Here is a 25,882-nt window from a genome sequence, read left to right on the forward strand (position 1 = left end):
ACCAAAAGCAGTCTACAGCATTTTGCACCGCCTTCGAAAAGGTTGCAGTATACTTATTATACTGTAATATGTAAATAGAGTAATCTTAACCATTGTTGCATAGTTGTGTAAATAAAATATAAATAAAATAGACATTATTTCCAATTATTTTACCAATTAGCAGCGATGTGTTCTTTGTTCTGTTTATCAACGGGGATCAAGCGAACTTAAAAACACCGTGCACAACCACATACTCGAGGCTGTAAGAAATATTTGTTGTAATTCAATCAAAAATGAATATTATCTATGCATTGAGTTTGAGTTAGCTTCTCGAATCCGACCGACGCGAGGCGACCGACAACACTACGTGAAATAATAAAAAATATTCTTTTCATAGAATAATGTTATCTAATTAATCATTCGCCTACTATTCTAATAATTGATTCGTTATTATTTCACGCAACCCAACCCTCTGACAACTGCATTGAAAAATCTAACCCAAATCGGAAACATAGATCATATTCACTTCTAATTTAGTTGTTAATTATAATCGTAGAGATATAAAGATAGAGTGCGCGGGCGAGCTGAGAAAGCGAAAGCGAAAGAGAACGCTGCATAAAGGCTTCTTATGTCCTTGTCTAATAACGCATGCTCATTCGTATAGCAAACATGTAACTGTATAGCCAACACAAGCGTTATCATTGTCATGCCTGATTAGACAAGGATAGAAGATATCTTTATGTAGCGTAAGTCGAAGATAGAAGTAGAAAGATCTACTCCTATATCGCATTACACTTACACGTTAACTTAAGACTATATGACTCGCGTACTCTAACTTTATATATCTATGGTTATAACAGATATTTATTGCAGTCTCATAGTTATTCGAAATGTTGAGTTTTAGAACATATCTAACAATCATGGAAATGGAAAGATAGGTAGTATTTCTGCACTTCCATCAAATTTACTATTAATAAATTGAACACTTTAAACACTCCATCCACTACATAAACCTCTATTATATACTTGTGTTAGTATGACATATTTTTTATCTTCTAATCTATGACCAGAGAGGAAATTTCCTTTCTGTTGTGACGTCTATATCTCATAAAAAGGTTATTTGAAAGTTAGTAGTTTTCACGTTCGTGTTGTATGTATGTATGTAGCGCTTAAAGTTCTAAAACAAACAATTTAAATATCTGTGCAGGTCACCTTTTATGAACATTGTAAGTTATAATTTAATTTTATACATATAAGAAATCATTCATATTATAATATTGAAATATACAAAAGTATTTATTATATCTATATAAATATTGCATACATATGTATGTATGTTGACAAATTCCCAATTAGATGAATTTCTTACTGTATATTCCAAAAACAATATGTAAAATGATTTTAATTAATATTATCATTTGTCATTTTACATTTACCTATTTACAGAATTACTGTGGACTTGTCTAAAACCATCAGAAATGAATAACACAGAAACTTAGGACTTTACCGTGTCGCTTCTGTTACTGCAAAAAACACATAATCACGAAATATTAGTAGTAGTAGTTGGTAATATTAGTATTGCTAACTACTATTACTAATAATAAATGTTAGTAATAGTGATTATGAAAACAATCAATCATATACATTTTGGAAATATTTAGATTTTGTTCTTTGGTTATAGTAAAATAAATTCTCTCTTATGTAAAGAAATGGCTTAACAAATATTTGTTTACATATACAATATAATGTATATCTCGTATATGATTATAAAATCGTATATGTAACTTAGAAGAAATTATGTTTAGAACCTCATATAACTGACTACTACTTACAGACTTACTAACATGTGTAAATATTTATAGTATATTTAAGAAATTTATGACCTAACGAAATGATAAGCTTCATTAAATAAACATAACAGCAAATGATTTCTATCAGACTGTTTTAACATTATTATATATTAAAGTTGTAAAATAATATCATTCTTAATGGTTCGCTTAATAAGATTTAGAGGTCGTCTTTAAATACTTTAATAAATTACTGAGTATCTAATTCTAATTCTAAAATCTAATTTACAAAAGGATATTATAAAAGATGTATACCAACTTTATCTATCTGAAATATCTCTTATTACTTTAAATAACTGAAAACAGTCAATTATAAAATATATTAAATATATTTAGGTTCTAAAATAGACCTAATATGGTGGTGATGTATTTTTTTTTTCTTTTTTTATATATATGGTGATATCATATACAAAAGATCTTCAGAGTCCTTTCAAGACCTTTTAAGACCTTCAGATCAGTTTCATTTTTAAGTGAAATGTCCAATTTCTTATGTTCCAATTTCAAAAAAGGTTGAATACTGAACATAGAAAGTACTTCAGTAGATTAATTGTAAAATTCAGTGTTATTAAGATTCCTTCTATCTTTCTTTACAGAAAGATTAATTTTATTAGTGTTGTTTTAGATGTGTATATGTACATATATTGTTTATCGTAATGAGGCTTGTAATTTAGTACAACCTTTGCTTATATAAGTGCACGTTTAATATGTTAGATACAAACAAACAATAAATAGTGACTATTGTAAATAGCATTGTTAGATTGTTGGTGTTATTCTTACGAGAATATTGATATTGAGACATTGTGAAAGTCTAAATCATACATATCCTTCATACCAGAAACACAATTTTTTGACCTGCTCGAACCTTACAATTGTTACTTTTGGATCTTTTGTTTGTTAGGATATCAGTAACGCTGCAAAATATAATAGAAATATTTCACAATGCCAATAATAAATTTGACAAACTCAAATGTATGAGGAATTATTTTCAATATAGTCCCCATTCTATTGAAGTTGGACATAAAACTTATTTGCCTTCAGAACACAAATTCTACAGAGCGTTTTACCTTTTCGCCTACAAAGAAACTATTACAACAAAGTATGTCTTCCTCCTAATTTTTTGTAAATAATTTTTATTCTTCTCTTATTATTTGAAAGAATAAAAATGAAGTGAACAGAGTTGGAGGAATACCCTGTATAATGCTTGCAACAGCTACAATATCTACATAAATTTTAAAATACTTATCCTATTTAATATTTTTTAAATTTAAATGACACAATCTTAAACTTAATAATTGTCAATTGTATGAATTTAAATGTTGTGTTCATGTGTTCCAAAGCCTAAAAAACATGGAGAGCGACATGCAATTTTGTAACAAAATTTTACTTGAAATCATTTACGCAAACATTGTATGAAGATAAAAAGAACAGTACATGTTTTCTTAAGACCTCTGTTATATGATTTTTTGTGTTATGTCCTAATTGGTTGTAGGTTTGAAACATAATAATGATAAATTGCACATAATTATGTTTATATTCAATTGTCAGTAGTCATTGAAATCCATGATTGTTTTCCAGATTGGGATTAGATTATATAAACTTTTATATTAATAATCTCATATAAAAAAAGAATATTTATATGTATCTAATATCGATATTGACAAGATTTTATGTAATCATTCTGTTATACATATACAATTAGCGATATTTAATTTTATTACTAAATGTATACACATATTCGTATTTACAAGTTATATTTCTTTAAATATTTATACGCAATTATGTTTCAACCTATTTGTTATTAGAAGTAAAAATATATCTAGAATCTTCAGGTGACTCTTATCCCTTTAAATGGGACTAAATGTAACATTTAAACGTGATAAATTATATGTAAATTTTTTTCTAAAGCTTAAAAATTGCTTTTATTATAACGTATAGTCTAACTTACATTCTAATATTCTACAATTCTGATATTTTAATGTATTCTAATATTCTAATATATTCTAATAATTTATAATTCTGGTATTCTCATATATTCTAATATTCTATAATTCTGGTATTTTAATATATTCTAATATTTGTATAAAAGCATTGTTCTTTATTACTTAACGTACATAATATAATTCACCATGATTCTCCAGGACTAACGTTACTCTATTAAACCAGCCGCACTACTAGCCAAATCTGCATTAACAGATTCTGTTATTAGCTTTTGTGAACAGAAAGGCTGCAGATTTGAGTTTTATTCGGTTATGTTAGCAGACTGTCAACAGAAATATAAGAAAACCTACTGCAGCAGATCTTCGCAGAAATCAAACAGATTCTGTTCATTAATCTAATCTATCTATTTGTAATAAAATACTGGAAAGAATAATCAAAGATATACCGAAGAAAATAATAAAAGTAAAATGAAAAATATGGACACAATTATAATAATAATTCGTCCGAGTTTAGTTTTGAATTGTCTAAATGTCTAAATATTGGCAAATTTTCTTCGCATTCTTCATTATCAGCAGACTGGTCTTCTTCGACCATTGTTTGTTCTGGATTTATGTTACATGTTGATGGTTAATGGTTCTGATTGGATGTGTGGAGTACATAATAATGACAGTATTTTTGATTTACTTGGATTCTTTAGTTATTGCTTATGAATTCTGTTTTTAAGGCCAATGCATGAGATATATGGATCTGATGTTTCCGTAGCTCTATTAAATGTATGTATGCTGTAAATTGTTCTTGCAACTATTTTTGCAAGCATGAAATTGTCTATCATATTTGTAAAATTTGTTTTTAGGTTCCGCTGTGTCTTCTGCTAAGCAACCTTGAGAGTAAAATGCATTGTTGAAAATCTGCCTGCTATGTATTAAAATTTTGTGTATTGTTTGTGGCATTGAATACCATGAGGATGTCTTTTTAAATAATTTTGTATTGTGAAAACAGTGTGATTTAAATTTCTTTAAATCTATAGGAAATTGGCAAGATATTGTTATTACAATCGTTCGTAAATTCTGGGATAGATTGATGTTTACATCTTTTGTGTTTGCTAATATTTATGTTTTTATTGAAATGCTCGATTAGCTGCGTTGTCATCATTTGAATTCTCACTACCTGCAGATTTAGGAATAACTGCTATATTTCTTTTTTTCAATGAAGAAGCTAGTTTTTTGTCGTCTTTTTGTTTTATTTACATTTTTCAGTTCTTATTCTGCGAGATATATGAATGATGCATTCCAGAAATCGAATCCACGCATGAAGGGGACTGAAGTCACGTTGTAAATTTTCATTTCTTTCTTTATTTAATTTGTACTTTACAATTTATCCAACTGGACATTCGGTAAATTTTTTTAGACTCATTGCTAATTAACATATGAATGGCTACCCCTAGCGGAATACCATCTTCTAGTTTGTCTATTTTATTTCTTTAGTGGGGTCAGTGGGGTGTTTTCTATTTAATCTTCTTTTTATGAGATTTCTGCTTGTTTCAGCAACCAGCTGGTTTGGATGCGTTGCCGTTCTTTCCTTGTATTTCTCTGCGTAACTGCCGATTTCTCCTTTCACCGCTGATATTTCTAAGTCTTTGCGTATATCCTCGTTTCTGACATACCATGGGGCGTTGACTATTGTTCTGAGTATCTTCGATTGTAGTGGTATCGTTTTGTAAATTTTTTTAGTTTATTTTCCATGCTGAGCTTAGAGTTTCGACTAGTTAACCAATACATTTGTCTTCTTTTTATCCGCGTTTTGTCTATAATTGATTTAGTATTTTGCTTCCATGTAAGTTGTGTGTCTAAGTGAAGTCCTAGGTATTTAACTTGCCTCGTTTGTGTTATGTGCGTGCCATTCAATTGGATATTTGGTGGTTTCTGTTTTCGTAGTGTAAATGTAATGTGGTTGCATTTACTAGGATTCGCTTTTGTTTGTTTACCTTGTAGCCATTTTCTACTTTTATGATGTGCTCTTGTAATAATGTGGCTACCGTTCCTGGATTAATGTGCCTGGCTAGTACAGCCGTATGGTCCGCGAATGACAGTATTTTTCTGTTGGTAGATGTTGGTATGTCCGCCGTGTATAATGTGCATAATCTTGGGCCTAAAACGCTTCCTTGCTGTACCCCTGCCTTGATTCTTTAACTTCAGAATATGTGTCCTTTATTTTTACTACAAAGGTTCTGTTGCTTAGATATGATTTGAGTAAGTGGTGGATTTATTCTGGGTAGTGTTTTTTGATTATTTATAAACTTTTATAGTTCATTTTGTCAAATTCTTTCTCGATGTCCATGAAGAGGGCTGTACAGTAGTGTTTCTTTTTTATTGGTAGTAAAATAGTAAAATAGTATCCCAAATGTCCATTGAATTTCCGTAGTCCCATACGATTTACATATATTTTCATCAGTATCTTTATATTCATAAAGTTTCTATAAAAATTTGAAATCCTGGCGTAGCTCTATTTGAGGAATCGAAGCATTAAATCATGCTTAAATATATAAATTAATGGTAATTATTTAGAAAGCTGCTGCCATATTGAATTTCGATGATTTTTTAGTATGTTGTAAAAATCAATATTTTGAATAACTTTTGCCGTTGTATGTTACTCGCGGATTCTTTATTATCGAGATATTTGCAAAAAACAGTCGGTACCACTACAGTCAATTCAGCCTATATGTGTGTATATGTGAAGCTCACTAGCATATCCGCTTGATGATCTGTTTACATCCATCAGTCATTGATCTGTTTACCTTGATGCCATACTTTACAAATCTAAATAATCGTTTACAACTGCATATGTGAGACTGCAGGAAATGTTTTTAAAAATCTATTCCGACGACAATTTTGACAGTCGAATAATTAAATTTTTTGAAACCATGGTTGAGATGTTTGCAATTTTAAATAATAGCAATACAATATAAAAGGTTAATACGAATTGTAATTATGTTATTATTTATTATCCAAACTCATAATCAGCCGTTTCACGGGGTGGCAGTTGAATTTAAAAGATTAAGTCAAACTTAACGCAGGTCATTAATGATAATCAGTATGTAGTTGTACACACGACTGTAATATGAAGGATAAAGAGTAGGAATATTCAATGGAATACTCAAGCTCGCTCAGCCTTTGTTTATAGTTTATATATATATTACCTAATACTATGACATAAACAAAATGTAAGATATGTAATTTGTTTGAGTTAGCTCTTTAAATTCGGCAATCAATACTAACATATATGTTGCCACGGATGTACAATTACAGGCAGGATTCACTGTAGTGTTCACTGCGCTTTGCGAGTCTCTATCTTGGAAAGTAAAATCGATACATTTTTTTTTTTTTTTGTGAAAGAAAGCGGATTTATTTATTGATTATTTGTTTAAATTTTTACAATTTATCCAGAAAGACATTTGGTAAAATATTATACCTTAAAGAATAAAAATATAGCATATGGATGGTTACCCCCAGCGGGGTTCCATCTTCTAGGTTGCCTATTGCATCTCTATTGCGAGGTCTGCGGGTTGCTTCCTCTTCAGTCTTCTTTCTATCTTGGTTTCATTTGTTTCAGCAACCAGCGGGTTTGGGTGTGCTGCAAGTCTTTCTTTGTACTTTTTTGCGTATCTAGCGATTTCCTCTTTGACTGGTGGAATTTTTAGATCTTTTCGTAGGTCTTCATTTCTGACGTACCATGGAGCGTTAACTATTGTCCTTAAAATTTTTGCTTGCTCTATTTCTATTTTGCTTATGTGACTCATTGCTGCCGTCCCCCATAGTGGGACTAAATCGATACATGTAAAAAAGTTACACGCATAGGAGAAAGTTGTTCGGGATCATGACATACGTAATCATCGAAATCTAAAATAGTAACAGTTTTAAGTAATTAATTACTAAATTAGCTATAAATACATATAAGACCTTTATTCCTGATATTTTCCCGCTATTTAATATTACGCTCCAATCATTTTAAAGGAAACTATTCGTGATTCTCAGTAACAACAAGCGTTTACTATTAGTATTGATAGTACATAATGCGGGGTTATTTTGAGTGTAAGTAAATTTAGAAAAAGGAAAGAAGAACTAGTAACAAAATTTTACTTTGCATGGCATGATAAAAAACAATTGTTGACGTACAATCTCGTAGTAATGCGTGACTTTTGCGTGTATTGATGTGAAGTAAAACTGAAAGTAACTGGTTGTAAAAGAAGCGAGTTTTTTATAAGAAAAAGAGAAACAAAATTTCTAAACTCAAATAATCTCTTTGATATCGTTCACAACAAAAATATAAGGTGGTTTATTATACGTGTTGGTTTATTAAAGAGACAAGTGATAAAATTGTAATAGTCGGTGTATATTAAAATCATTTTAAATACAAGTACAGAGATAATGTATGCCGGTCGTAATCGTCGCTCGCTTAATACTACTGTTCAACTCTACGCTCGCTATTCGACTGTATGACTCGCTATAATGATTGTCCTAGAGAGCATGTTCGCCTATTTGTGTAGACCGATGGTATTACAAAAAGTTCAAATGTAACTCCGGTCGACGATTACAAATAACGGCGATAATGTTTTGTCCGGAGTTCGTTTGCCTTTGAACCTAGCAAATCAAAACAACGTTGGCACTTCAAGGCACAACAACATGACTTTCTCCAGATTCGAATCTTCTACACAGCTACACATTTTTTTATTTGTTTATTTGAATTTTTACAATTTGTCTAGAAGGACATTTGGTAAAATATTATATCTTAATGAATAAAAAAAATAAAAATAAAAATATAGCATGTGGGTGGCCTCTTCTTCTGTGGAAGAGTCTTAGGACCAATACTATACACACTCTACACGGCCAACATACCAATAACTACAAATAGCAAAATACTGACTTTCGCGGACGACACAGCTGTACTAGTCAGGCACTCTAACCCAGTAACAGCAGTCGCAATATTACAAAAACATATCACAAAAATAGAAAAGTGGCTACAAGCTAAACAAATCAAAGCTAACCGTAATAAATGCAACCACATCACATTCACACTGCGAAAACAGATACCACCAAACATCTTCCTGAATGGCACGCAAATAATACAAACTAGGCAAGTCAAATACCTAGGGCTACACATAGATACACAACTCACATGGAAACAGCATATCAAATCAATAATAGACAAAATACAGACAGCAAGGAGACAAATGCACTGGCTAACATGTCGAAAATCCAAATTAAGCACTGAAAACAAGTTAAGAATATACAAATCAATCATAAAACCAATCTGGACATACGGAATCCCGCTATGGGGAACAGCAGCAATGAGCCATATAAGCAAAATTGAGACAATACAAGCTAAAATTCTTAGAACGATAGTAAACGCCCCATGGTACGTTATAGAAACGAGGACATTCGGAAAGACCTGGGAATACCAACGGTCAAGGAGGAGATTAGCAGATTCGCAAGAAGGTACAGAGAAAGAATAGAAACGCACCCGAACCGTCTGGCAGCGGCAACGGTCAACACATCAAACATAGAAAGAAGACTAAAGAGGAAACACCCAACAGACCTCACAAAGGATATAACCTAGCAAACACGACGATGGTACCCCGCTGGGGGTATCCATCCACATGTTATTTAGCAATAAAGCTAGAAAAATTTACCGGTTGTCCAGCTGGACAAATTGTAAAGTATAAATTAAATAATAAAAAAAAAACTTTAACTCAAATACGGCATGGGTTTCCTTTGTCCAACCACTTTTAATCTTGCAGATATAATTTTCTCGCCAGGTGTCATAATTTTAAGAAATACCATAAAAGACCGGAAAGTTCAAAAAGTGGCCACCCTATTATATTACCCTTTTATTTATCACAAGAAATACAAGATATTGCGAGAGAAAGCTAAGCTATGCTAAGAAAGACATTGTGTTTTCCACAATTAGGCTACAGCAGAGGAAACGGTTCCGTATAGATGCATTGAAACAAATTTCAAACTTAGCTTTGCTTATTGTATTTCAGAGGGAGGGGATCTTCAAAATGGTCTTGTTCGCGTTTGAAATTGCTGCTGCCTGACCTTGCCATTCTTGGCAAATACCCTTTGTATCTGTTTATGTTTAATGACACTTCAGGCGCAAACACGACTGCCATCCGTGTTTCGTTCCTAGCGGAGCTTTTTTCTCAAAAATCAATAAACTTGTAAGCTCAATATCTTAAAAACTAATTAAAATCGGTTCAATACATAATAGATTCGTCCTGAGAAGCACTATCTGTATCTAAAGATCTGAAGAAAAATATAGATATAGTTCCATTTAAATAAACGATCTTGATTGTCATTTCGGAAAATAATACTGTAGAAAAGATTCGTCTTCGTTAAAATATGTGCCCCTCTGCATCATGCAATCTTCATATAAATAATTTTTTGTATCTGTAATACATTTTGAAGTAAAAAGTCCAGAGTTACCGCGGACGTCCTGCATACAGTATACCATGTATACAGTATGAATACAGTATGTATAAATGGTATACAGTTTACCATGTATGTAAAGTTGCTCAAGAAATTGACCTTAATAACATATCTCAAGGACATCGATTAGGCTTTTTAATTATAAACACAATAAGTTTATGTAAATACAATAAGTATCTATGCATGTTGTAGAATAGATTGAAAGAAAAGAATATAATGATTAGGTATCAAAAGAAGAATAATGACGACCGCTTTGTAACTTTATAGCAGCTATGAAGAAGCTAAAGAATTGTAATATTAAAGAAATAAATGACCATTGCTGTTTATAATTATTCAATTTATCTCTATACGAACTATATGTACTTCAGTATATTAAGAATCACAGATTATTATAAATATGTAATGACGCATTGATAATGTCGAGAATATTTTAAATGTGATATATATAAATATATATGTCGGGTTGGCGTTAGGGGCGTGTAATGAATCTTCGTCTGGGTTATTCATCGTTGTTGCACAATCGAAGTAACGTTTATTATCACAGGTATAGATAGTACAAGATCGACAAGTGGCCGCGGTAACTAGGCGCTAATGACAATGACCTTAGGTTCGATATGACGAATCCACGGTCCACGGGATAACGGATATACTTTGCTTCAAAGTCTAAGTCGGACTCGACTTACTCCTCGTGATACAAGGATTGCTTGATTAACTCTTTGTTGAGACGTGGATTATTCATCGATCGTACAAACACACTAGGTAACTGGCTAATAGCCAGAGGATATCGAACAATATCCTACGAGTCGGCGACAGTGCTGGCGGCGTCCCCCCCGTTCGAGCTGCGGGCCCTCGAGCTCTGTCGGGTGCATGAACACCTGAGGGCACCGCCTTCGACGGTGGCGCTGTCGCTGGGCGGCCTCTCGGCCTCAAACGTCCGGGAAGAGGCAAAGCTGGAGATCTGGGAGCGGTGGCGCTCCCAGCTGATGGAGGAGGACGCCAGGCGGCCACACCGAGCCGTCCGCGCCGTGCTTCCCAATTGGGAGGCTTGGAGAGATCAAGGCGGGGTTCCGCTCACCTTCAGGACGACACAGATGCTCGCCGGACACGGGGTCTTCGGTGAGTACCTGCTGAAGATCGGGCGGGAGGTGACGTCCACCTGTCACCACTGCGGGGAAGAGGAGGACACGGCACAGCACACGCTGGAGTTCTGTCCAGCGTGGGCGGAACCGCGGCGCGTCCTGCAGCTCGACATCGGCGAGAGGTTGGCTCCGGAAGCGGTCGTTGAGGCCATGCTCCGAGGGCCCCGGGAGTTTAACGCTGTCCGCGCCTACTGCGAGGAGGTTATGCAGAGAAAGGAGCGGGCAGAGAGGGACCGGAAGAGAAGAGCCGATCCCAGTAGATCGTCGCATCAACGTCGCAGGGGCTCCGTACGACGCAGGGGCGCGGCGCCGCCGTCGCTGCCCCGGGTGCGCCAGATTAGGGGACGTGGCGCTAGGAGGAGTGGTTCCCCCTAGCTTTCCAACTCAAGCCGGGACGCCTCCCTAGACAACTACAACGGCAGGGAGATAGACGACGAGGCTGCACTCGGTAGTGATTCGCAAGAGACCCCGGGTGCACCTCCGAACGTCGGGATGACCACCGTGGGGTTTTAGTCGGTAGGAGTCCGACACTACACGGTCGTTGCTACGCAGCGCCGAGTGTCCATGAGGATTTCCCCACGATAAAAAAAAAAAAAAAGAAAAAAAAAAGGTAACTGGCTAATGAGTCTGCAAGAAAGGGAATGACTTGCCGTCACGATGGCGCTGCGGAGGAAGATTATGATGGGGTGTGCCTAAGGGCACGGAATCATGAGATTCGTCGAGGAAAACCTCCGCTTGGAGGGTGAGGGAAATGGACGTTGCTGTTAATTGGTTAATTTCTATGTTGGCGGTTAGAAAAGGATGTTAGACGCTCTTGAGAGAGAGAGAGAGAGAGAGAGAGAGAGAGAGAGAGAGAGAGAGAGAGAGAGAGAGAGAGAGAGAGAGAGAGAGAGAGACAGACAGACAGAGACAGAGAGACAGAGACAGAGAGAGAGAGAGACAGACAGACAGAGAGAGAGAGAGACAGAGACAGAGAGAGAGAGACAGACAGACAGAGAGAGAGAGACAGAGAGAGAGTTCCTAGCGGGAAGCGTTGTACGTGAGGAAAGCAGATCTCCCGTATCTTCCCGCAATAGGTGACAGATTTACGGGCTGATAGAGTAAAGACTGTTTGCTAATCTGAAGGACTTTAGTTAACTAAATCCTAAGATTTGTAACGGTTCCTCAGGCTATCTGAACATAAACTGTGAATGATGCATCGGCATCTGGCCATCATCTTACCCAAAGAATGGGGTCTGTGTATGGCGAGCCACGGGGCCGTTGGAATGTTTTATTGTCAAGCGTCGGTACGGCCAATTCTTTAAAGGAAAGCTATGTAACTTCATATCTCTGTTGGGTGGTACGTTCATCCGGTGACCGGTGGCTACTCGCCTCGAGCCTAAGCTCATTGTCTCAAGTTTCGAACGACTGTGTTTGGGTTATTTTGTAAGTGTTACAGTATTGAAGTTTTCCGAGTAATTCCAACAGGGGGCCCCGTTGTTCTTTCATCTTCGACATATATACAATTATATAATTGTTTAACATTATATTATTTAGTAAATAATTAGCTTCTTTTAAAATTACACTATTACAGATGTCTATTCATTGGGGTATAGCAGGTGCTGGAAAAATATCACATGATTTTGTAACATGCTTACGAACATTACCAGAATCTGAACATGTAGTTCTTGCAGTAGCAGCACGTGAATTATCAAGGGCACAGAACTTTTCTAGCTTACATAAAATTAAAAAGGCGTTCGACAATTATGTAGAGCTAGCGGAAGACAAGAATATTGGTATGTTTCATGTTTTTTTTAAGCTGAATTAATATAGAAATAGTCTTTTTATAAACGTTGAATATTGAATTTAACAAATCCGCCTTACTCTCCTTGCCTCTGGAAAGCGAGAGAAAGCATGTTCAGTTCCTCACTTGAGTGCGATCCATATCACGGTTCCTTTGAGACCTCTTATCCTTATAATGAGTGGAATACGTTACAATAAAAAAACAATTTGACCTTGAAAATCATGCTCCAGATCAATTTTGCACAAACATTTTATTACAAATCTCCACCGATCCAGAAGTATAGAATCACGCTACGGTGGTTTTTACACATACTTTTTATACACCCTGTACATTGTACACTGTACATACTCGCCACTCGGCAAGGGAATCATACACGCAATTCATTTGTCACTCGTTTTTTCATCACTTCGACACTTTCTAACTTCGCATACGTTATTACTCTACAGATATGCACCTCCGAAATACCGAAAACTAAATACGATAGTCAGTTTTTGTGAAATAACACAAAATTATTGTAATCTATTATTTTTATCGAAAATTGAAAATTAGTACCCATATTTTATGAAACTTATTGAAATATAAAAATGCCATAAATCATAATTTACTTAATTTTAATATAAGCATATTTTCCCCATTGTTTTGTATTTTTTTACATTTACAGATGTCATATATATTGGAACGTTACATCCTCAACATTTCGACATTGCAAAATTAATGTTAAATCATGGGAAACATGTTCTATGTGAAAAACCTTTAACTATGAATTTGAAGCAAACAACAGAGTTGATAAATTTAGCAAAGGAGAAGAAGTTGTTCTTAATGGAAGGTATTTGGAGTAGATGTTTTCCTATATATGAAACTCTTAAAAAAGAAATTGAATCCGGAAGCATTGGAGATGTTCATCAAGTTCTTGTATCGTTCGGATTTAGAATGCCAGGTGTTCAACGACTCAAGTATGTAAACGATGTTTGTTTTATTCTTTGTATACATTTTAAAATTAAAATTGCGAATGAAATTATAATTGACAGTATTGCATGTAAGTAAGAAAGATGGTGTCTAGGCAGTTTTTAATATTAAGATTTGGTAGGTTGGATATAAAGATTCTTATTTTATTTACATTAAAACTGCACACAGATGGACTTTTCGTGTGTCAAAACAGTCGTCGATATCCATAGCCAAAATTGAGGGAAAGTCTCAAAACAGTATCATTATCGTTGTTACAAATCTTCAAAGCACAGATACCGTTTTTAAAATAGACACTCTTTGCAACAGAACTCCATTTATCTGAACATCACTTATTGCAATCAGTATTGCTCGGGCAACCGAGGCGAACAGATGTGTGTAAGCAAACGTGTGCTCCAGTCAAGTGATTCAGAGAAGTGCTACGAATAGTGATAGTGACAAACAATGCAGCAGCAGATATCAACAATCAAAATTGCAACCAAAGGAGAAAAATATTATATAAAAGGGTCGTCAGATTTACCAGGCTTACAGCAACAACAGCAAAATAATAACAACCAAAATGATATGGAAACAGAAGAAATGGAAGAGCAGTGGAGACAGGAGGAGTGCAGACACGACAACAAAATAAGTTACCAGGACGAAAACTGGAAGCTAGCAAAGACTAGCAAAAAACGTAAAATAATTCCAGGCACAAATGCTGCAGGAAACCCAGATACAGAAAAGCAGCGATGGCTGTAAGAATTACCTTTAAGAAACTCCTTCAGCTCATTAACGGAAGAAATAGACAATGACCCGATAAGCAAAACCACGACTAAATCACCTTACATATCAAAACCACCACCAATATTTGTTGAGGCCCAAATAATAGACCCGCTTATTGATCTACTAAACAATATAGTCGGGAAGGATAACTACACAATAAAACAAACAAAATTAGAACAAGTAAAAATTCAAACAAACACCCCAGAAGTTTATAGGAAAGTGATAAATGAACTAAAAGAAAAAAATGCTATATACCACACGTACCAACTCAAAACAGAAAGGAGCTATAAAATAGTTATAAGAGGTTTACATCCAAAAACTAACACAAAAAAATTAAGTGAAGAATTAGGAAAAATTGGCCATGAAACAAGAGCAATAAACAATATGACAAGATACGATACGAAGCAACCATTGCCATTATTCTTAATAGAACTTGAACCCAGAACCAATAACAAGGAAATTTATGAAATCAAAAAAATACTAAATACAATTGTAACAGTGGAACCACCACGCTACAAAAAAGATATACCACAATGCATGCGGTGTCAACAATACGGACACACAAAAAATTATTGCAACAGAAGCCCGGCATGTGTTAAATGTGCAAAAAATCACCTAACAATACACTGCCCATACACAGGAAAAATAGAAGAAGTTAAATGCTATAATTGTAACGGAAACCACCCAGCCAGCTACAAAGGATGTGAAATAAGGAAACAAATACAACGTAAACTGTTTCCTCCACTTCGCAACAGATCACACAATGACCATCAACCACAACAAAGTATAACGGATAACGAAACAACATTGAAAGCACAACACGAACTAAACGCTATAAGCAGAAACATAGATCCCCAAGGTAAACGAAGCTACGCACAAGTAACTAAAAACATTAGCAAACCAACGCTTGCAATCAATCAGAATGAAAACAATAACATCGAAGACGTTACAGACATCAAAGAAATGCTCAAACAATCCATTAAAGGTATGGAAATGTTAGGAAAAATGGTAAGTGATCTAAACACAATACTAAGACAACAAGCACAACAAACAACAATCATGTTACAACTACTCACTAACTTGCTAAGTAAAAAATAGAGATGGACATTTTGAAAATAGCAGTCTGGAACTCCAATGGCTTGCAACAGCGAGCCCACGAAACTAAAATATTTTTGTATAAAAATAATATTGATATACTACTTGTCTCAGAAACACATTTCACCCTAAAAAACTACATGAAAATACCGTACTACACCATATACGATACCAAACATCCCTCGGGTAAAGCACATGGAGGAACTGCAGTAATAATAAAAAACGACATCAAGCATCACTTACATAGTCAAACAAATCAAGAACACCTACAAGCAACCACTGTCACAATACAAACCAATGACAATTACTTCCAGATGTCAGCAGTATATGTACCTCCGAGACACAAAATGACACTTAAAAAATGGGAAGAGTACTTCCAATCCTTAGGCGACAAATATATAGCGGCAGGAGACTTTAATGCAAAGCACACATTATGGGGTTCGAGAATTAGCACGCCGAGAGGTAGAACATTGGAAAAATACATTAGAAGCAGCAACCTCAACGTACTCTCTACAGGAAAACCAACGTACTGGCCGACAGACCCCAATAAAATACCTGACCTGTTGGATTTTGCAGTAACAAAAGGGCTAAATGTAAGCAAATTAAAAATAGCAACCAGCCTCGAGCTTAACTCCGACCATACACCAATTATAATAGAATATACAAGCAAACCACTACTTTATAACAAGTCAGAGTCGCTTTGCAATAAAACCACCAACTGGCAAACTTTCAAAGAGCTGATCGAAAACAAAATCAACTGCAATATCCCGTTGAAAACACCTGAACACATTGAGCAGGCAGTAGCAACTTTGACAGAAATAATACAGGAAGCAGCATGGGCAACCACCACCTATGAAACAAATAGCAGGCAATCAAAAATTATTCCGCAGGACATCCTAGACAAAATCAGGGAAAGAAGAAAAGCGAAAGCAAAATGGCAAAAACAGAGAACACGAGAAAACAAGAAAAACCTAAATAAACTTGCAAAGGAACTAAAGAATAAAATAAGGGAACATCATAATAACGAATTCTCAAAATTCATCGAATCACTATCCGCGCATGAGAATACCGACTACTCCCTATGGAAAGTCACTAACAAAATTAAGAAAACAGTAAAAACAATCCCAGCAATCAGAAAAATGGACAACACATGGGCCAGAACCAACGAAGAACAGGCAGAAGAATTCTCAAAGCACCTACAAAATATATTTTCGCCGTATGAAATTAATAACAGCATCCCTGGATGGCAAACAAATGAAGAAGTGGAAAATGCCAGCAACACAACTGATAAACGCTGCACCATACTCAGCACAACAGCGCAAGAAGTTACAAACTTAATTGAGGCAACAAAGACAAGTAAAGCACCAGGATTTGACTTGATCAATGGGAAAATCTTAAAAAACCTTCCCTCAAAGGCAATAAGACTAACAACGATAATATTTAACGCAATTCTAAGAATACAGTACTTTCCTACACTATGGAAAATAGCACAGATAGTGATGATACCCAAACCAAACAAAAACCCACATCTAACTGCATCCTACAGGCCGATATCATTACTACCTGCGTTTTCCAAATTATTAGAGAAAATAATATATAACCGCTTAAAACCAACAATAGAAGAAGAAAAACTAATACCGAACCATCAATTTGGATTCAGAAATAAACACTCCACAATAGAACAAATGCATAGACTCGTCAATGAAATCTTACAGTCGCTTGAAACAAAACAATACTGCACAGCACTCCTTATGGATATCGAAAAAGCATTCGACAAAGTTAACCATGAAAAACTTCTTCAAACAATCAAAAAGCAATTTCCAGAACAAATCTACAAACTACTCAAATCTTACTTAAACAACAGAACCTTTGTAGTAAAAATAAATGATGCATACTCTGAAATTAAGGACATAAAGGCAGGAGTACCACAAGGAAGTGTCTTAGGACCAATATTATACACACTATACACGGCAGATATACCAACAACTGTCAACAGTAAAACACTGACGTTTGCGGACGATACGGCCATACTAGTGAGGCATGCAAATCTAGAAACGGCCGCCGCACTACTACAGGAACACACTACAAAAATAGAAAAATGGCTGCAAAACAAACAAATAAAAGTGAACACCAGCAAGTGCAACCACATAACATTTACACTTAGAAAAGGAAAAACACCAGATATTCAACTGAACGGCGCCCACATAGCACAAACAAAGCAAGTCAAATATCTAGGAATAAATTTAGACACACGCCTTACATGGAAGCACCATATAAAATCAATAATAAACAGAATAAGTGCAAAAAGGAAGCAGATGTACTGGTTAATCAATAGAAAATCTAAATTAAGCACAATGAATAAACTAAATATATACAAAACAATAATCAAACCAATCTGGACATACGGAGTCCCATTATGGGGGACGGCAGCAATGAGTCACATAAGCAAAATAGAAATAGAGCAAGCAAAAATTTTAAGGACAATAGTTAACGCTCCATGGTACGTCAGAAATGAAGACCTACGAAAAAATCTAAAAATTCCAACAGTCAAAGAGGAAATCGCTAGATACGCAAAAAAGTACAAAGAAAGACTTGCAGCACACCCAAACCAGCTGGTTGCTGAAACAAATAAAACCAAGATAGAAAGAAGACTGAAGAGGAAGCATCCCGCAGACCTCGAAATAGAGATGCAATAGGAAACCTAGAAGATGGAACCCCGCTGGGGGTAATCATCCACATGCTATATTTTATTTATTTATTTATTTTTTTATTTTTTTTATTTTTTATTCTTTTATTCTCTAAGCTATAATATTTTACCAAATGTCCTTCTGGACAAATTGTAAAAATTTAACAAATAAACAATAAAAAAAAAAAAATGTTGACCTTTCATTAAACAATAATTTGTCGGAAATTTTTAATATACAAATGTGTAGTGAACCACAAATTGATTAACTTTTATTTAAAACAGTTCTTTGTGAAATTATCGAAAATGCTGGAAAAATAGTGGTCATTCTCGCAGGATAAAATTTACCGAATGTCCAGCTGAACAAATTGTAAAGTGCAAATTAAATAAAAAAAAAAAAAAAAAACTTACAAGATATACCTTCTATATCGGTATATTGAAATCGATACGATAAATCATATTTTATATAATTTACTTCGCCTTCTTGTATTCCGCGTTTTTGACGTTTTCGAAATACTTCTATAGGTAAATGACTCAGCATCAAACTTCCTACATTTATAATGTGTTGTGTATTAACGACTGCAATTTAATTTCTGTGTATCTGTGATATCCATTAATTCTTTATTCTAGGCAGTATGCTAAAATCTGTTAATTTTTATTAAATGCATAATACATTGGAAAATGCATTACATATTTAAGTCAAACTTATTATATTAAAAAATATTCGTTATTCTGTTTAGCATAAAAAGTCTAGGAGGAGGTACCGTATTGGACTTGGGCGTGTATGGAATACAATTTGCTTGTTTAATATTTAATAATGAAATACCTCATACTGTACAAGCTGCTGGATGCTTAAATGAAGAGGGAGTTGATCAATCTGTATCTACTACCTTTCTTTACAAAGGAAACCGTACTGCAACCATTATTACTCACTGTCTAGTTGATTTACCGAATGAAGCTTACATCATTGGTACAAAAGGAATGATAAAAGTTCCGAACTTTTGGTGTCCTACAACGATCGAATTGCCAAGTGGTAAAATAAATATGCCACTTCCTGAAACTGAATATAAGTTTAATTTTATTAACAGCATTGGATTTATTTATGAAGCTAATGAAGTTCGCAATTGCATTTTAGCAGGTACTGCGTGTTTTGAGATTTTCTTTAATTCAAATTATTATTCACAAATTACCAATTAATTAATATTCACTTTAACCAAACAACAAAAACATTTGAATCGTTTGAATGCCACTTAATCTTTACTAATCGAAAAATATGAAACAGTAAAATCTATTTCAATGGTATCCGTAACTCCTTTAACTACCTCAAAATGAGCATTCTTATGTAGTTGCAAGTTTGTAAAAATATTGTAATTCTGTTTTAGAATTTTTAATTACATATTATTAAACCAAGCGCATCATCAATTGTATTGTATCTCTGTATAAACCAGCCGCGGTAGTATTTTTCGATATAAGATACTAGTAGCGAATGTCTTATATGCATTATATGTGCCCTATGTCTTATAGCAATGGAATGGTTTTAAACAAGAACAAGAGATATTACAGTGATCAACGTGAATTTAAATTTCCGATATGCATTAGATGATCTTTGTAGAATGATCCATCCTAAACAAACATCTGAAAAATATAGTCCTTCTTGGAGCATTCACCTTTTACTGTTGATATTTTTTTCTAACTTCAAGTAAAAAAAAAACAAGATATGGTTTGTTCCAGTTACGTGACTGATTTTGTAGGCGATATTTTTCTTAAGCTAGACTTGCTACCTAAAGAAAAAATTATTTACTAGCTATATTTACTAGTTAGATTTACCAGAGCCAAGATAGCAATTAAATTCAAGTACCGATGACAATAATGTCACACCTACGAAAAGATTCTCTTCTGTTTTGTTATTAGTTGCTTCCGAAAAAAATTTATTGCATCGCATAATTGACAGTTTTTCCATAAATATTCTACACGTATGCATAAGATACCAGCTTAACGTGATTTATATAATTATATATTGCAATATCTTTTAGTTAACTATATTAGTCATATAGGGATCTTCAATTAACTATGTTAATTATCCACAATCTTAAGGATATTTAAATATTCATATTTAATTCTTTAATCGTCGCTCTTTATTTTAGCATCCCGTTAAACATACTGATGTTCATCGTATATTGTTGCCTTCTGTCATGAGGTTTCGGCATTCACGTACACTCTTCAGCACTCAACATCACACACACACACACACACGCGCGCGCGCGCGAGTTTGTTCCTCTACTTTAGACGTTACACAACGGTAGAAATTATTTTTTTGTTTTTTACTTACTCAAAAATGTGAAAATCGTTTAAAACATTGTTTTTTTGTAGATTTTATTATCAATATTTTCTTTAAATGAAACTATGCACTAGTCAAAGTCAACTCAATTTCTTTTAAATGGAACTATATATTAAAGATATATATTATATATTACAAATGTATTGTATATTAATATATTAATATATTGGGTAATATATTAAATAATAAGTTATTAACTTATTTATATCAAAAAATCATTGGTTTAACAAATATTTTAACTTTTATTTTATAAAATTAATCGTACGAAAGACAGGGCAAGACGTAAGGCACGCTTTATTATTTGTTTTCTTCGTCCATCATGCGATAATACTTTATGTACAAAATAAACATTGAAATATATGTGCTAAACTAATGGCTTTTCGATATATATATAGGTTAATAGCTTTTTATGGGGATGCCAAGTAAGATCGATTAATATATTAAAGGAATTATATATGCTTCTATTAAAAGAAATTGACTTAGTTTTCACATATCCTTTACGCTTCCACTTGCAAGAAAACTGCTAACACCAAATTATGTCCACCTCAAAATTTAACTTTTGTTGGGACACTGTGTATTTTTATTACTGTGGACCTATTTCATTTTTCAATTGTCCATCCATTTCCATGCATTACACCAATTTGACTTCATTAATGAAAAATTAGTTTTTTCTTTATTAAGAGTAATATTCTTGCATGAATATGATAACATGTAAAATTATTATAGAAAAGTACCATATGGCAACATTTATATATAAATATATAATATTTTTAAGTTACGTTACATAAATGATCGGTGTTACCAATGTTTACATACATTAACCTAATTGTATCGAATAACTTGTATTACATTGTCTGTTTATGGCTATAGCTTTGAATCGATGGAGATCATCAAAAAAAATAGTCGCAACATTGAATTTGATTTTGATCTTGAAATGTCATTTCAAAACTTCTTGTTGGATCGTACTTTTACTTATCATGTAGCACAAAAGTCTCAGAGGAACCATGTGCTCCAACCCAACAGTTCTATTGGACAAAAATATTGAAGTTTCATGAATTTTATATAAAACATATGTATATAAAATTATATATTATATACTATTGTCGTATGTAAATCCCAGATATACCATTCGATATCTCATTTCTCCTTTTTTTCTTTCTATTTGAATCTGTGTAATAGCCATACCTGCGTGTCAACTTCTACATGACCATCAATGTTGTTTAAGTAGAACCGGATTCACATTTAAATTTCTACATTTTATATTCTAGCCAAGTCTTCCCCCAAGATTACGCATTGATTGTTGACAAGGGAAAGCATATTAAATTCATCATTTTAATTGTTCAACGGATTTAATCCGTCCACCTGAACTAAAATGACCCACGGAACTGATCCAACTATAGGACAAAACAATGATCTGGAACTTACAGGCAACACATGGGCCAGAAGCAACAAAGAGCATGCTGAAGAATTTTCCAACCACTTTTGTAACACATTTACTCCACATAATATTAACAACAGCAGCTCCAACTGTTATACAGACTTAGATGTGCAAAACACTGTTACCTTAACTGACAAGCACTACACCATACCTAATACAACAACACAAAAAATTAGAATCATAATGAAGAAAACAAAACACCATTAATTAACATAATCAAAGAAAAAATCTTGAAACACTTTACCCTAAAAGCAATACGATTAACGACAATAATATTCAATGCAATATTAAGAATTCAATAATGTCTTAATCTATGGAAACTAGCGCAAATCATAATGTCACCTAAGCCAGGCAAAGGCCCACACCAAACTGCATCTTACAGGCTAACATCACTAGTTCGTGCGTTTTCCAAAATACTAGAGAAAATAATATACGACCGCCTAAAACCAACAATGGAGAAAGAAAAGTTAATAGCAGATTACCAATTTGGATTCAGAAACAAACACTCCATGATAGAGCATATGCACAGGCTCGTCAACGAAATTTTATTAGCAATAGAAAAGAAACAATACTGTACAGCCCTCTTCATGGACATCGAGAAAGCACTTGATAAAGTGAACCATCAAAGCATCTTATAAACAATCGAAAAACATTTCTCAGAACAAATCCACCACTTACTCAAATCATATCTAAGCAACGGAACCTTTGTAGTAAAAATAAAGGACACATATTCTGAAGTTAAAGAATCAAGGCAAGAGTACAGCAAGGAAGCGTCTTAGGACCAATATGATACACTCTATACACGGCCAACATACCAACAGCAAAATACTGACATTCGCGGATGACACGGTTGTACTAGTCAGGCACACTAATCCAGAAACAGTAGCCACATTACTACAAGAGCATACCACAAAAATAGAAAAATGGCTGCAAGAAAAACAAATAAAAGCGAACCCCAGTAAATGCAACCATATTACATTTACACTACGAAAACAGAAACCACCAAATATCCAAATAACACAAACGAGGCAAGTTAAATACCTAGGACTTTACTTAGACACACAACTTACATGGAAGCAAAATACTAAATCAATTATAGACAAAACGCGGATAAAAAGAAGACAAATGTACTGGTTAACTAGTCGAAACTCTAAGCTCAGCATGGAAAATAAACTAAAAAAATTTACAAAACGATACCACTATGGGGACTGCAGCAATGAGTCACATAAATAAACTAGAGTAAACTAGAGTAAAGACTTAAAAATACCAACGGTGAAAAGAGAAATCAACATACGCAAAAAGATACAAAGAAAGAATTGCAAACCAGCTGGCTGCTGAAACGTGCAAAATCCATATCAAAAGAAGGCTAAGAAAAAAATATTCCACGAAGAAAATAAGTTAAAAATGTAGGATAATATTTTTCTGTTCAAGGACTTGTTTTCAAAAAAATAAACTTTAAACATGTTTAATTAATTTACGTACGTATTAATTTGGTACGAGCGCATGGTACATTTTCAAATTTATTCTTCTCGGAAACACAGCCTCTTATGAGAAAATGCTATTTTACATTTTTGACTTATTTCAAATGCAGTTTAATTTTTTATCAACTGTTTATTCTTTTTCAGTCCAAAATTAACCAAATTTAAGTATACATCAAAGTCGATTCTTTCTCGATTATACCAAATTTTTTTCTTATTTCTTCCCGTTGAGTCCCTCCCTATCAGATTGTACTATGATTACCATGCCACCTTATATGTATATGTATATATACATGTATATATGTATATGCACTTGTACATACATATATAAAATTAATGAAATTCTAACATTTTTTTTCAAGAGAACGGTTGATTTTCGATCCATGGTTCCTTTAAGACTTTTAATTTTCATAATGAATAGAATTTGATTTTAGAATTTGATAGTCTTGATTTTCAAAGTCAAGGTCAATTTTTCAGCTATCTTGTTTTTGCAGATCTGCACTAACCCAGATATGTAGATTCAACTGCCAAAGCCACGGAAAATAACTTATTTGCAACCTGTACATATCTATGTTTATTATTGCTAACTTTGTTTGTTTTGTTTTAGGTGTAATCGAAAGCTCTAAAGTACCGCACAATGTTTCTTTATTAGTTGCACAATTAGAGGACGAAATTCGAAGGCAAGTTGGTGTTACGTATCTTGAAGATTAAACCTCATCATAGACGAAATAATTCCAACGTAGTTAAAATATACTGAATAATGTGTAATTACATTAATGTTTCATATCACAACTTCAGAGAAGCTTTCTTATATACACATATATGTATATGTAAGAGATATGCTCTGTATTAAGAATAAGTAAACAATTTATGCATCGCTAATGTATTTTGTTTTCACTCCTATATTCATTTCATGATATATTTGGAAAATATTGCAATAGACAAAGGTCTATTGTAGATAAAAGCTGTTTGCCCTATACAAAACATATATACAATATAACTACAAACAGTATGGAACGTAAGAAAATATTGGTCACGACTATCGTAGCTGAATTTTACGTCTTCAGATCGATGGAAATCTATCAAAAGAATATTCCGCAAAATGATCCTTTATTGTGGAACTCAAATTGGTATCTTTTTTCGTTGGATGTTTTTCATTTTCTTGTCGTGTAGAGGCTAGACCTGAACGTGTCGCGACCTGATCATTCTTTAAAATATTTCTCATAAAATACTATAGTTCTCTAAAAATACTATAAAAGTTCCATTATTATTAAAGCTAACATTTTACATTATTTTATTACAAAAATATAGAATCCGAAGAATAATCAAGAGCTACGGAGAACCTTCAAATTGAATCCGTAATTTTCTACCAGAAAGCACATCTTCGATTTCTTCGTTGAACGTTACTTGCTAACAACTCTTCGGTGAAAAAACACTTGCTATCAATTTTTTGGTCAGAACACACTTTAACTTGTTATCTAGACTTCGGTAAGAACACTACAACATTTTTTCGGTCGCAACATTCACAAACACTTATATTATTCAAAAGCTGTTGGAAATAAATAGTGATATTTAAACTGTGAACTCAGTATCAAAGTTATTCAAACCATCCCTATTATTTTAACCAAAATAGGGGATCGACTGATTATCGTGTGGCGTCGATTATCGTGTCACGGATAGAGTTCTGCTTGCCGTGTGTTACGCCAAATGCGATGGTCCTTGCGAGGTTCCTCACGGTCTGGCCGCCAAGACATACACATTGTTACACTGACCCGCAACAAACCTAAGGAAATACCATAAACCGAATCTGTTTAGTTTCATTCCTATTCATATAAGTATTTTCGGTTTGCGGATGGTCCTTATGTTTTTTGCACGCTCTTACCAATTACGGAGAAAGCGGGTGTCTAGCGAAATAGCAGGCTTTTCCCATGAACAAGGATGCCCATGAGCCACA

At 33.9% G+C, this 25,882-nt stretch overlaps 1 protein-coding gene and 1 long non-coding RNA gene across 3 annotated transcripts; both read left to right on the plus strand.

The window, feature by feature from the left end:
- The first annotated feature begins 1,074 nt into the window (after positions 1-1,074).
- On the plus strand, positions 1,075-24,810 carry LOC139996219 (trans-1,2-dihydrobenzene-1,2-diol dehydrogenase). Of its 2 annotated transcripts, XM_072020437.1 has the most exons (6): positions 1,076-1,205; positions 4,337-4,417; positions 12,962-13,163; positions 13,833-14,124; positions 19,415-19,812; positions 24,536-24,810. In XM_072020437.1, exons 1-6 carry the CDS (start codon positions 1,197-1,199, stop codon positions 24,637-24,639), a joined length of 1,086 nt encoding a protein of 361 aa, XP_071876538.1. In that variant the 5' UTR covers positions 1,076-1,196; the 3' UTR covers positions 24,640-24,810. The 2 variants fall into 2 exon arrangements, with proteins under 2 accessions (XP_071876539.1, XP_071876538.1); XM_072020438.1 differs by lacking the exon at positions 4,337-4,417 and having other exon boundaries at positions 1,075-1,205.
- LOC139996234 (uncharacterized) lies at positions 10,491-12,388 on the plus strand. The gene is made up of 2 exons (XR_011802175.1): positions 10,491-11,008; positions 11,999-12,388. It is a non-coding gene; the product is annotated as an uncharacterized lncRNA (long non-coding RNA).
- Positions 24,811-25,882: the final 1,072 nt, after the last annotated feature.

Source organism: Bombus fervidus, chromosome 17 (assembly GCF_041682495.2).
Source record: "Bombus fervidus isolate BK054 chromosome 17, iyBomFerv1, whole genome shotgun sequence".
In the NCBI taxonomy this organism is placed as follows: Eukaryota; Metazoa; Arthropoda; class Insecta; order Hymenoptera; family Apidae; genus Bombus; species Bombus fervidus.

What these genes read in the sequence shown, in the direction of transcription:
- LOC139996219 (XM_072020437.1), top strand. An exon ending in GTTCTGATTGGATGTGTGGA is followed by an intron (nt 4,418 to 12,961) that starts GTACATAATAAT and finishes ACACTATTACAG; the next exon opens with ATGTCTATTCATTGGGGTAT. An exon ending in AGCGGAAGACAAGAATATTG is followed by an intron (nt 13,164 to 13,832) that starts GTATGTTTCATG and finishes TTACATTTACAG; the next exon opens with ATGTCATATATATTGGAACG.